This window comes from Rana temporaria, chromosome 10 (genome assembly GCF_905171775.1).
Source record: "Rana temporaria chromosome 10, aRanTem1.1, whole genome shotgun sequence".
Taxonomy (NCBI): Eukaryota; Metazoa; Chordata; class Amphibia; order Anura; family Ranidae; genus Rana; species Rana temporaria.
The window spans coordinates 148,974,183-148,986,901 of record NC_053498.1 but is presented as its reverse complement, the minus strand read 5'-3'; the positions used below and the strand labels follow the sequence as shown (position 1 = coordinate 148,986,901).

The 12,719-nt window shown below is 47.0% G+C and overlaps 1 protein-coding gene across 2 annotated transcripts in view; it reads left to right on the top strand.

The window, feature by feature from the left end:
- GPR153 (G protein-coupled receptor 153) overlaps positions 1-7,300 on the top strand; it is a 90,404-nt gene extending 83,104 nt beyond the window's left edge. For both annotated transcript variants that reach the window (XM_040326532.1, XM_040326533.1), the window contains exon 6: positions 6,024-7,300. In XM_040326532.1, the coding sequence (XP_040182466.1) occupies positions 6,024-6,797 (774 nt within the window). In that variant the 3' untranslated portion in view covers positions 6,798-7,300. The remainder of the gene's footprint in view (positions 1-6,023) is intronic.
- The last annotated feature ends 5,419 nt before the right edge of the window (positions 7,301-12,719 follow it).

Genomic DNA, 12,719 nt, shown 5'->3' with positions numbered 1-12,719 from the left:
ATATGTGTAAGGAGGAGGGTCAGTATATGTGTAAGGAGGGGGGTCAGTGTATGTGTAAGGAGGGGGGTCAGTATATGTGTAAGGAGGGGGGTCAGTATATGTGTAAGGAGGGGGGTCAGTATATGTGTAAGGAGGGAGGGTCAGTGTAGGTGTAAGGAGGGGGGTCAGTATATGTGTAAGGAGGGGGGTCAGTATATGTGTAAGGAGGGGGGGTCAGTGTATGTGTAAGAAGGGGGGGTTAGTGTATGTGTAAGAAGGGGGGGTTAGTGTATGTGTAAGGAGGGGGGTCAGTATATGTGTAAGGAGGGGGGGTCAGTGTATGTGTAAGGAGGGGGGGTTAGTGTTTGTGTCTGTGATTTTTTTAATATGCAGCATGGTGGGGGGGACGGGGGTAAATGCACTGCCTCGGCGGTAAAACGCCGCTATTTTTACCGCCGACAATTGCGTATAGTTTACTGTGTTTGCAAAAATTAAGTGGGCCGGTCTGGATGAAGTCCAGGGCCAAATTTTTGTCCTAGTCCACCCCTGGATATAAAGAACGAATAGTTGCAATCAGGCTTGTATAATGGGAGCACTTGCACTTGTTTCCTGGGACAACCTACCTGAAAGACAGATAAATCTCTACCTAGGTGGATACATCTTTCAAAGAGTTTTTTTTTTTTTTTTTCCTCCAACCAGTGTGCCTTCTTTTTAATTTACAATTTGCATGCATCGATGTCCGTTATTTTGTATAGACCTAAACATTTTACATCTGGCTTGTGTTACGTAAAAGTATTTGGTGTTATTAATACATAAACTTTGAGGTTTTGTTCACAAAATGCTACGAAATGAGTTGCACTTTAAAATTTTCCTTCTACACTAAATGGCGAAAATCTTGCGGACACCCGGCCCTCCACACCTATATGAGCCTCGTTAGGCATCCCCTTCCAAAACCACGGGCATTAACCCGCTTGCCGACCGAGCCACGCACATATACGTCGGCAGAATGGCACGGCTGCACAAAGCAACGTATATATACGTTGCTTTGAATTTTGTGCCGTGCGGGCGTGAGCGCGCCCTTGCCGCGAGCTCCGTGACCGTGCCCGCTGGACCAGCGGACTCGATGTCCGCCTGCGTCCTGTGATCGTGTCACGGAGCTGCAGAACGGGGGGGGGGGTGCCTATGTAAACACAGCGGGCCAGATTCAGGTAGAATTCCGGCGGCGTAACGTATTGCATTTACGTTACACCGCCGCAAGTTTTACGGGCAAGTGCTTGATTCACAAAGCACTTGCCTGTAAACTTGCGGCGGCGTAGCGTAAATCCGTCCGGCGCAAGCCCACCTAATTTAAATGGGGCGTGGATCATTTAAATTAGGCGCGTTCCCGCGCTGAACGTACTGCGCATGCTCGGTTTAGAAATTTCCCGCCGTGCTTTGCGCGAAATGACGTCGCACCGACGTAATTTTTTGAACGTCGACGTGAGTTACGTCCTTTCCTATTCACGAACGACTTACGCAAAAAAAATTTTTTTTTAATTTGACGCGGGAACGACGGCCATACTTTAACATGGCAAGTCTAAAGATAAGCCAAGAAATAGCAGCTTTAACTATACGCCGGGAAAAGCCGACTAGCGACGATGTAAGAGAATGCGACGGCCGCGCGTACCTTTGTGAATCGCCGTAAACAGCCAATTAGCATACCCGACGTGAAAAACTACGCGAACTTCACCCAGCGGGCGCCAAAGTATTACACCTACGATCCGAAGGCGTACGAAGCCGTAAGCCTGTCGGATCGAAGCCAAAAGCCGTCGTATCTTGGTTTGAGGATTCAAACTAAATATACGACGCGGCAAATTTGAAAATACGCCGGAGTATCAGTAGATACTCCGGCGTATTTCTTCTGCGAATCTGGCCCAGCATCTCCCTGTTCTGCCTTGTGACACGACACTGATCGTCTGCTCCCTGTGATCGGGAGCAGCGATCGGTGTCATGTCACAGTAAGCCCAGCCCCCACACAGTTAGAATCACCCCGCTTAACCCCTTCCCTGCCAGTGTCATTTACACAGTAAAAAAGGAAATATTAGGAGTTCGGTTTTGGATAGTTTGAGGAAGTTGACATCCAGGCTGATATGTCTGTCAGAGAATGAGTGATGGGTGTAGAGACTATTGGAGTAAGCTGTGGGGTAGAGAGCTAGATGCGGGTGTCATCAGCATAGAAATGGTGCTGGAAGCCATGGGAGGCCATCAACTGACCCAGGGAGGAGGTGTAGATGGAGAATAGGAGAGGTCCAAGAACAGAACCTTGGGGGACCCCAACTGAGAAAGGAAGAGGAGGAAGCAGAATTCTAAGGGACAGGAAATGTGCGGTGGGAGAGTTAGGACCCATCCCATTGCAAGTCAAAGAGCCTCCACTCTTCCAAGAAGGCTTTGGAGCAGCATGTCTCTAAGAATTTGAGCCCATCCCCCCCCAAAAGAGCATTTGTGAGGTCAAGTACTGGTGTTGGATGAGAAGACTTGGCTCACAATCGACATTTTAATTCATCCCTAAGATGTTAAATAGGGTTGAGGTCTTGACTGCTCGAGTTCCTCCACACCAAACCCGTAAATCTGCATTTGTACACAGGGGACACGATCATGCTGGAACAGGAAGGGTGACTATTGCAGTAAGCTGTGGGGTAGAGAGCTAGATGCGGGTGTCATCAGCATAGAAATGGTGTTGGAAGCCATGCGAGGCCATCAACTGACCCAGGGAGGAGGTGTAGATGGAGAATAGGAGAGGTCCAAGAACAGAACCTTGGGGGACCCAACTGAGAAAGGAAGAGGAGGAAGCAGAATTCTAAGGGACAGTAAATGTGCGGTGGGAGAGTTAGGACCCATCCCATTGCAAGTCTAAGAGCCTCCACTCTTCCAAGAAGGCTTTGGAGCAGCAGGTCTCTAAGAATTTGAGCCCATTCCCCCCAAAAGAGCATTTGTGAGGTCAAGTACTGATGTTGGATGAGAAGACTTGGCTCACAATCGACATTTTAATTCATCCCTAAGATGTTAAATAGGGTTGAGGTCTTGACTGCTCGAGTTCCTCCACACCAAACCCCTGAATCTGCATTTGTACACAGGGGACACGATCATGCTGGAACAGGAAGGGGTCTTCACCAAGCTGCTACCAAGTTGGAAGCTCAAAATGGTCTATGTCTTTGTATGCCGTGGCATTAATGATACGGCATACAAAGACGTAGACCATTTTGGGCTTCCAACGTGGTAGCAGCTTGGTGAAGACCCCTTCCTGTTCCAGCATGCCTGGAAACACCAGAATCAATCATTTGGAGGGGTGTCCACAAACGTTTGGCCATATAGTGTATGTACGGTATATTTTCAGACCTTTTTTTTTTTTGGTGGAAGTGAGCAAATTGAGAATTTTCCAAACACTCATATGCTTGAATTTTTATTTTTTTAACAAAAATTAGAATGCCAAAGTCTCACATAAATTTCTATTTGCAGATCAACCTTATAAAATCTGAAATGTTGCCGAGATTCTGTGCGCCAGGTACAATCCTCTCCCTCCCTCTTTCGTAGGAAAATTCTTCAAATTATTGGAGGCCAACAGCAACCAGCCAATAAACCGTAATTTTGGTATCATGGGGGGCGACATGCTGTAACCCTCCTAGTCAATGTTTTTGGGTCTACCAACGCGGATTGAAGCCACAAACTGAAGATCTTTGAGGTCTACATATGCATGTGTCATATCCGTAATGACTGAAGACTAGCCCCACATTTTAGTTGTTAGGTTGCTCATCTAGGCCCAGATTCACGTACAGCCGCGCAATTTTGTGCGGGCGTAACGTATCTCATTTACGTTACGCCTCAGCAACTTACACAGGCAAGTGCTGTATTCTCAAAGCACTTGCTCCGTAAGTTGCGGCGGCGTAGTGTAAATCACCCGGCGGAATTCAAATTCAGTGGGTAGGGGGCGTGTATCATTTAAAAGAAGCGCGTCCCCGCGCCGAACAAACAGCGCATGCGCCGTCCGTAAAATATCCCAGTGTGCATTGCTCCAAATGACGTCGCAAGGACGTCATTGGTTTCGACGTGAACGTAAATGACGTCCAGCCCCATTCACGGACGACTTCCGCAAACGACGTAACTTTTTTAATTTCGACGCGGGAACGACTGCCATACTTAACATTGGCTGCGCCTCATATAGCGGGGGCAACTTTACGCCGGGAAAAGCCTAACGTAAACGTCGTAACTTTACTGCGTCGGCCGCGCGTACGTTCGGGAATTCGCGTATCTAGCTAATTTGCATACTCAACGCGGATTTCAAAGGAAGCGCCACCTAGCGGTCCAAAAAAAAAATGCACTTAAGATCCGACGGCGTAAGAGACGCCTGTCGGATCTAATGGATATCTATGCGCAACTGATTCTAAGAATCAGTCGCATAGATACGACGGCTCAACGCAGAGATACGACGGCGTATCTCGGTTGAGAATCTGGGCCCTAGTCTTTTTCTAAATGTATAGACTGTGCATTTAAAGCAGGGGTCTCCAAACGTTATTTATTTTTAAACAAGAGGCCAGTATACTGTCCTCCAGACTTTAGGGAGGGGGGGGGGGTGGACTGTGGCTAGAGGGAGTAGAAAATATGTGCCCATCCTTGGTGTCAGTGGGCGGAATAGTGCCCCACCATTGGTGTCAATGGGCGGAATAGTGCCCATCCTTGGTGTCAATGGGCAAAATAGTGCCCATCCTTGGTGTCAATGGGCAGAATAGTGCCCATCCTTGGTGTCAATGGGCAGAATAGTGCCCATCCTTGGTGTCAATGGGCAGAATAGTGCCCATCCTTGGTGCCAATGGGCAAAATAGTGCCCATCCTTGGTGCCAATGGGCAAAATAGTGCCCATCCTTGGTGTCAATGGGCGGAATAGTGCCCCACCATTGGTGTCAATGGGCGGAATAGTGCCCATCCTTGGTGTCAATGGGCAGAATAGTGCCCATCCTTGGTGTCAATGGGCAGAATAGTGCCCATCCTTGGTGTCAATGGGCAGAATAGTGCCCATCCTTGGTGCCAATGGGCAAAATAGTGCCCATCCTTGGTGTCAATGGGCGGAATAGTGCCTATCTTTGGTGTCAATGGGCGAAATAGTGTCCCACCATTGGTTTCAGTTGGCGGAATAGTGCCCCACCATTGGTGTCAAGGGGCGGAATAGTGCCCCCATCCTTGGTGTCAATGGGCGGAATAGTGCCCCCATCCTTGGTGTCAATGGGCGGAATAGTGCCCATCCTTGGTGTCAATGGGCGGAATAGTGCCCATCCTTGGTGTCAATGGGCGGAATAGTGCCCATCCTTGGTGTCAATGGGCGGAATAGTGCCCCACCATTGGTTTAAATGGGCGGAATAGTGCCCCGCCATTGGTGTCAATGGGCGGAATAGTGCCCCCATCCTCGGTGTCAGTGGGCGGAATAGTGCCCATCCTTGGTGTCAATGGGCGGAATAGTGCCTCATTGTTGGTTTCAGTGGCAATAGTTATGCCCTCATTGTTGGGGTCAGCAGGAGGAATAGTATTGAAAGGGCCAGATTAAGGCAAGCAAAGGGCCACAGTTTGGAGACCACTGATTTAAAGGATTGTTGACTTAGTATTAAAAAAATTAATTGATGTTGCGATTCATTGTCAATACATCCATGCCCAATAATCTAACCCCGGTTTGCTCACTGGCTCCATTAAAAATTACTTTTATTGATTTATCAGATGATTTTACGAATAATTTGGATTACCGAACGTGCATTTTGGTGAACAATTTGAAAATTATAGATTTTTTTTCCAATAGTCATTACATTCGGGGGGGGGGGGGAAATAAAAAAAAAAATGTTTAAAAAAAAAATTGCCCACAAATTTTTTACAAACATTATTAGCTGTATTCCAAAAAGTTGAAAATGAGATAACACCAAGCCATGATGTTTCATGACGTGTTTTATTGGAGTTACAAAAAAAATGTCACTTCCTGAAAGAGTTGCCTACCCTAAATGGCCTTTCATTTTTATTTTTTCCTTAAGGTCCCTCCAACAAGACGCTATTCTCACGATGAGACAGACATATTTACCACGTGTCAGATACCAGCTTTCCTCCATGGCTGGGGATCGGCTGAAGATATCGCCGCCATCTCTTTCTTCACGCTGCCAAGGCGCGATAGGCGAAGCAGCCTGGTGTTTTACCACGAAGAAGCCAGCTTGCCGTATCGAAAGTGCCGCAAAGGATCGGAGAGCCTCCTTTCCTTGAAACATTTTACCTTGGAGGAACTGTACAAAGACGACTTCAAGTGCTTTAGTCGGGAAGAGGTGGTCGGTTTTATCGACGACACGCCTCTTCCGAGCCCGCGAAAAAAGACTCCTGGTAGGTCTTCTTCGATCTCGCTCATACCAGATACTTTAAAACACCCAACAGTTACCCATTTCACTTTGACGGACTTCGAGCGAGAGCCGCAGGGGTTACGGAGGATTTCCAACCACGGTAAGAGTTGTACGCTTAACGTCCCTGGTCACCTTCGACCTCACGATCACAAGCGCTTCTACACGGAAGGACATCGGGGCATTCAGAATACTCAGCGGCCCGTTCAGAAGGCCGAATCTCAAAAACTAGATGAGGTAGCAGCAAATTCTATCTCTGCCGACTCTGGCAGTTGCCAGACCGGCCTGGACAACACGTGGAGCGAGCAGGAACGGCTCGACAAAGTAGAATGCAAGGGAAGTACGAATAGCTTTTTAAGCACGCCCTCCGAATCTTCTGGATACATAACTTTCCATTCAGATTCAATCGGATCTGCTTCCTAGGGATAACCCAACGTCTTATATATCAATATACGCTATTTCAGGGTTTACATTGCTCCTAATCTTGTTAAAAAATTCCAAGAACTGGAAACCGCACCAAAGAAGAAGAATCGCGTTTTAAAAAAAACGGATACAAATGATAATATTCTGCTTTTCTTAGGAAAAAATAAATAAAATATTCAGGAAAAAAAAAACACGATTTACAGATCATTTTCAGCTTGGGTTTGTTATGCAGAGAAGAGAATAAAAACTGCTACATCAAATTTATTTCCTAAAATATTATTACATCCAATGAGTTGTACATGGAACACGTCTTCAAGCGACAATTTAATCTTTACTTGTCATCAATAAATATATAATATGCATGCCTATGTAACTCTCCACTCTCTATAAAAAAAAAACGTGATTTTTTTGATATACACTTTACTATTTTCTAATTTTGAATGAAACGTGTTAAGTGTGGGTGAAATGATAAAAAATTAAAAATATGTGCTTTTCCTAAACAAGAAAAAAAAAAAAAAGTTAAAGCATTGTACTAATTAATGTATGTTATTTTCTGTACTGTATTATACATTTTTAAATGAAAACTAATATATGTTGACATTTTTGTAATTTAAAAATTTGTTCACATTGATTCTGATTTAAGTAGGAGGGCATCACTGAATACTTTGTTTAATATTTTGTTATTAATTTCCCCCCCAATGGATCATCATTCGAGATGAAGTACCTTTAGTATACGCTAAAGTTAGGTCTTACTAAATAAATGCGGGGTTTTAGTGAGGTAATGGATGGGCCAACGTAGAACTCTGGGCAAAACGCATACATTTTAAGATCCCAATTTTCTATTCTCAAACGTGTCCCGGTCTATACTTATATAAAGCACCATCCGTGAGATCGACCCTGTAGTGGCAATTATGTATCTGTTGCGTAAAGTGGAAAATGGCTACTTAAAGCCAAGAAAAAGTGACAGTGTCTGCACATAGCCAACCCGCCTAGGCACATAGACCTACCCATCCCACGCTAGTCCTGCCCAACACAGTCCACCCGCCTAGGGACATAGACCTACCCATCCCACGCTAGACCTGCCCAACACAGCCCACCCCCCTAGGGACATAGACCTACCCATCCCACACTACACCTACCCAACTGAGCCCATCAGCCTAGGCACATAGACCTACCCATCCCATGCTAGACCTGCCCAACACAGCCCACCCGCCTAGGGACATAGACCTACCCATCCCACGCTAGACCAACCCAACCCAGCCCACCGGCCTAGGGACATAGACCTACACCCATCCCACACTACACCTACCCAACTGAGCCCATCAGCCTAGGCACATAGACCTACCCATCCCACGCTAGACCTACCCAACACGGCCCACCCGCCTAAGGACATAGACCTACCCATCCCACGCTAGACCTGCCCAACACAGCCCAACCGCCTAGGGACATAGACCTACCCATCCCACGCTAGACCTACCCAACACAGCCCACCCACCTAGGGACATAGACCTACCCATCCCACGCTAGACCTACCCAACACAGCCCACCCGCCTAAGGACATAGACCTACCCATCCCACGCTAGACCTGCCCAACACAGCCCACCCGCCTAAGGACATAGACCTACCCATCCCACGCTAGACCTAACCAGCCCACCAGCCTAGGCACATAGACCTACCCATCCCACGCTAGACCTACCCAGCCATTCCATGGTAGACCTACCCAACACAGCCCACCTGCCTAGGGACATAGACCTACCCATCCCACGCTAGACTTACCCAACACAGCCCACCTGCCTAGGGACATAGACCTACCCATCCCACGCTAGACTTACCCAACACAGCCCACCCGCCTAGGGACATATACCTTCCCATCCCACGCTAGACCAACCCAACTGAGCCTACCCACCCATCGATGTAGACTTTCCCATCCCACACTAGACCTTACCAACCCACCCATCCTACGCTAGACCTACCCAACCCACCTGCCTAGGCACATAGACCTGTTCATCCCATGCTAGACCTACCCTAACCAGCCGACCCACCTAGGCACATAGCCCTGACCCACCTAATCACGTTAGACCTCCCCAACCCAGCCACTCGCCTAGGCATATAGACCTACCCATCCCATGGCACACCTACCTATCCCACCTGTCTAGGCCTGTTGGCCCACCCATCCTATGCTACACCTACCCAGCCCAGCCCACCTGCCTAGGCACATAAAGCTGCTTATCCCATGCTAGACCTACCCAACAAGCCCACCCACCTAGGCACATAGACCCACCCATCCCATGCTAAACCTACCCATTTCCACCTGCCCAGGCACATAAACCTGTTCATCCCATGCTAGACTTACCCAACCACCTAGGCACATAGACCTGCTCATCCAATGCTAGACCTACCCAAACCAGCCCACCCACCCATCTTGTGATGGACCTACCCAGCCCAGCCCACCCGCCTAGGCACATAAACCTGCCCATCCCATGCTAGACCTACCCCATCCTACGCTAGACCTACCCAAACATCCATGCATGCTTTTTAGCAGTGAAGCATTAGGATGGTCATGAGGTCATCCCTGCTCCCCCCCCATCCCACTACACCCCATTCCTGTACACCCCTCCCCCCAAGCATTATCATTAAGACTGACAGCACACTTCCACAAAGTAAAACTCCAATAGGTACAGAGGGCTGACCCGTCATCTCCCAATTCTGAGTGGAATTACAGGAAGCCAATACGAAGACAGATTTGGGAATGTATACTAGCTGTATTAAAAAATTACATTTAATGAATATAGAACTGGAATAATTTGTGTTTTATTCATACTCAGGGTTCTGCTTTATTAGGTTTCCTGCTCGACAAGCAGGCAGGCAATTTCTCACTGCTAATGTAGTTTATAGACAAAAAAATTGTTTGTTTTCATTTTGTTTTTTTGTTTTTTTTTCATTTTACGGGTCATGCGTTTACATAGAAAATTCTTTATTTCAAATAAATTCAAAAAAGAAAGAAAATCTGAAAATCCCCAAATTTTGGAAAAAAAAAATAAAAAATCGAAAAGCCGAAATCCCAAAAATCCGAAAATAAGAAAGAAAATCTGAAAATTCAAAAGAACGAAAACAGGAACGAAAATCCAAAAATGTGAAAATCAGAAATAATAACTAAATAATAATAATAATAATAAGAAGCAACTATTAAACTATAGGTAATGGAATATCCTTTCAAAATTTGTCTGTTAGCCGTGGCGTCACTAGGGTTGGTGTCACCCGGTGCGGAAAAAAATGATGGCACCCCCCCCCACAAACTATAGTCCGATTGCAGCGGCGCATGCGCAGGGGGGATCCTCGGCTAAAGGACCGGCAGCCGCCGGACCTTGCCGATTTTCAATCTTGCGCACGCGCGGGAGTGACGTCATCGCCGCTCCAGCCAATCACAGCGCTGGAGCGGCGATACCCGGAAGACACGGCGGAGCAAGATGATTTCTCGCTCGGCGTGAACCAGGTAAGTTTTACACACCTTGTTCCGAGGTAAGTATTTCATAATGAGCTAGTATTCGGTGCATATTAGCTCATTATGACTTTTGCCTTGCAGGAGAAAAAAAAAGAAAAAATTTTGATGCGGGTTTACAACCGCTTTAAGTTAATGACACTCGGAATCGGTTCCCAAAGCGCAGTGCGATTTGTACAATTGGATCGGAAGGGTGTCCACACCAATGAATGAAATGTCACGACATTTTTTTGAAGGCTGTATCACCAGCGCCATCTAGGGGCCAAATAGCAGTACAGTTTTTTGACATACAGTATCTCCCAAAAGTAAGTACACCCCTCACATTTTTGTAAATCTTTACTTGTATCTTTTCATGTGACAACACTGAAGAAATGACACTTTGTATCTACAATGTTGTGTAGTGAGTGTACAGCTTGTATAACGGTGTAAATTTGCCGTCCCCTCAAAATAACTCAACACACAGCCATTAATGTCTAAACCGCTGGCAACAAAAGTGAGTACACCCCTAAGTGAAAATGTCCAAATTGGGACACAAAGTGTCAATATTTTGTGTGGCCGCCATTATTTTTAACCCTCTTGAGCATGGAGGTCACCAGAGCTTCACAGGTTGTCACTGGAGTCCTCTTCCCCTCCTCCATGACGACATCACGGAGCTGGTGGATGTTGGAGACCTTGCGCTCCTCCCCCTCCCCCCACAGATGATCAATAGGGTTTAGGTCTGGAGACATGCTTGGCCAGTCCATCACCTTTACCCTCAGCTTCGTTAGCAAGGCAGTGGTGGTCTTGGAGGTGTGTTTGGGGTGGTTATCATGTTGGAATACTACCCTGCGGCCCAGTCTCTGAAGGGAGGGGATCATGCTCTGCTTCAGTATGTCACAGTACATGTTGGCATTCATGGTTCCCTCAATGATCTGTAGCCCCCCAGTTCATGCAGCACTCATGCAGCCCCAGACCATGACACTCCCCCCACCATGCCTGACTGTAGACAAGACACACTTGTCTTTGTCCCTCTCACCTGGCTCCTCCCACACACGCCTGACACCATCTGACACCAAATACCTTTATCTTGTCTCATCAGACCACAGGACACTGTCCCAGTAAACCATGTCCTTAGTCTGCTTGTCTTCAGCAAACTGTTTGCGGCTCTTTCTTGTGGATCATCTTTAGAAGAGGCTTCCTTCTGGGACGACAGCCATGCAGACCAATTTGATGCAGTGTGCGGCGTATGGTCTGAGCACTGACAGGCTGACCCCTCCCCCACCCCTTCACCCTCTGCAGCAATGCTGGCAGCACTCATACGTCTGTTTCCCAAAGACAACCTCTGGATATGACGCTGAGCGAGTGACCTCACCTTCCTCGGAGGACCATGGCGAGGTGGGGGGAGGGGAACCCGTCCTGTTATACCGCTGGGTGGTCTTGGCCCCCGTGCTGCGGCTCAGTTTCAGGGTCTTGGCGATCTTCTTATATCCTCGGCCATCTTTATGTAGAGACACAATTCTTTATATCAGATCCTCGGAGAGTTCTTTGCCATGAGGTGCCATGTTGTCCTTCCAGTGACCAGTATGAGAGAGTGAGAGCGATAACACCAAATATAACACACCTGAGACCTTGTAACACTAACGAGTCACATGACACCGGGGAGGAAAAATGGCTAATTCGCCCCAATTTGGACATTTTCACTTAGGGGGTGTACTCACTTTTGTTGCCAGCGGTTTAGACATTAATGGCTGTGTGTTGAGTTATTTTGAGGGGACAGGAAATGTACACTGTTATACAAGCTGCACACTCACTACACAACATTGTAGATACAAAGTGTCATTTCTTCAGTGTTGTCACATGAAAAGATTTACAAAAAAAATGTGACTGAGGGGCGTACTTGCTTATTCATTGATGTACAGCATCTCCAAAAAAGTAATACCACATTTTGCCCACTAGATGGAGCTGGCGACACAGGAATTAAACTCTTAGAACATGCTATTTTTATTTTTTTTTAGCAGAGAACCTAAGGAATAAAATGGCGATTGTTGCAATTTTTTTAATGTTATACCGTATTTGCGCAGCAGTTTTGCAAAACACTTAAACACTCTTCTGTATTTTTTTCATCTTTCCATCTCTTACATTTTCTGACTTTGTTGTTGTTTTAACTTTGGATAGTAAAACATTTTTTCTGCCAGTAAATCCCTTATACAGCCCACTCCCCGTTTCCTCATACAGCCCACTTCCCGTTTCCTCGTACAGCCCACTCCCCGTTTCCTCATACAGCCCACTCCCCGTTTCCTCATACAGCCCACTCCCCGTTTCCTCATACAGCCCACTCCCCGTTTCCTCATACAGCCCACTCCCCGTTTCCTCATACAGCCCGCTCCCCGTTTCCTCATACAGCCCGCTCCCCGTTTCCTCATACAGCCCGCTCCCCGTTTCCT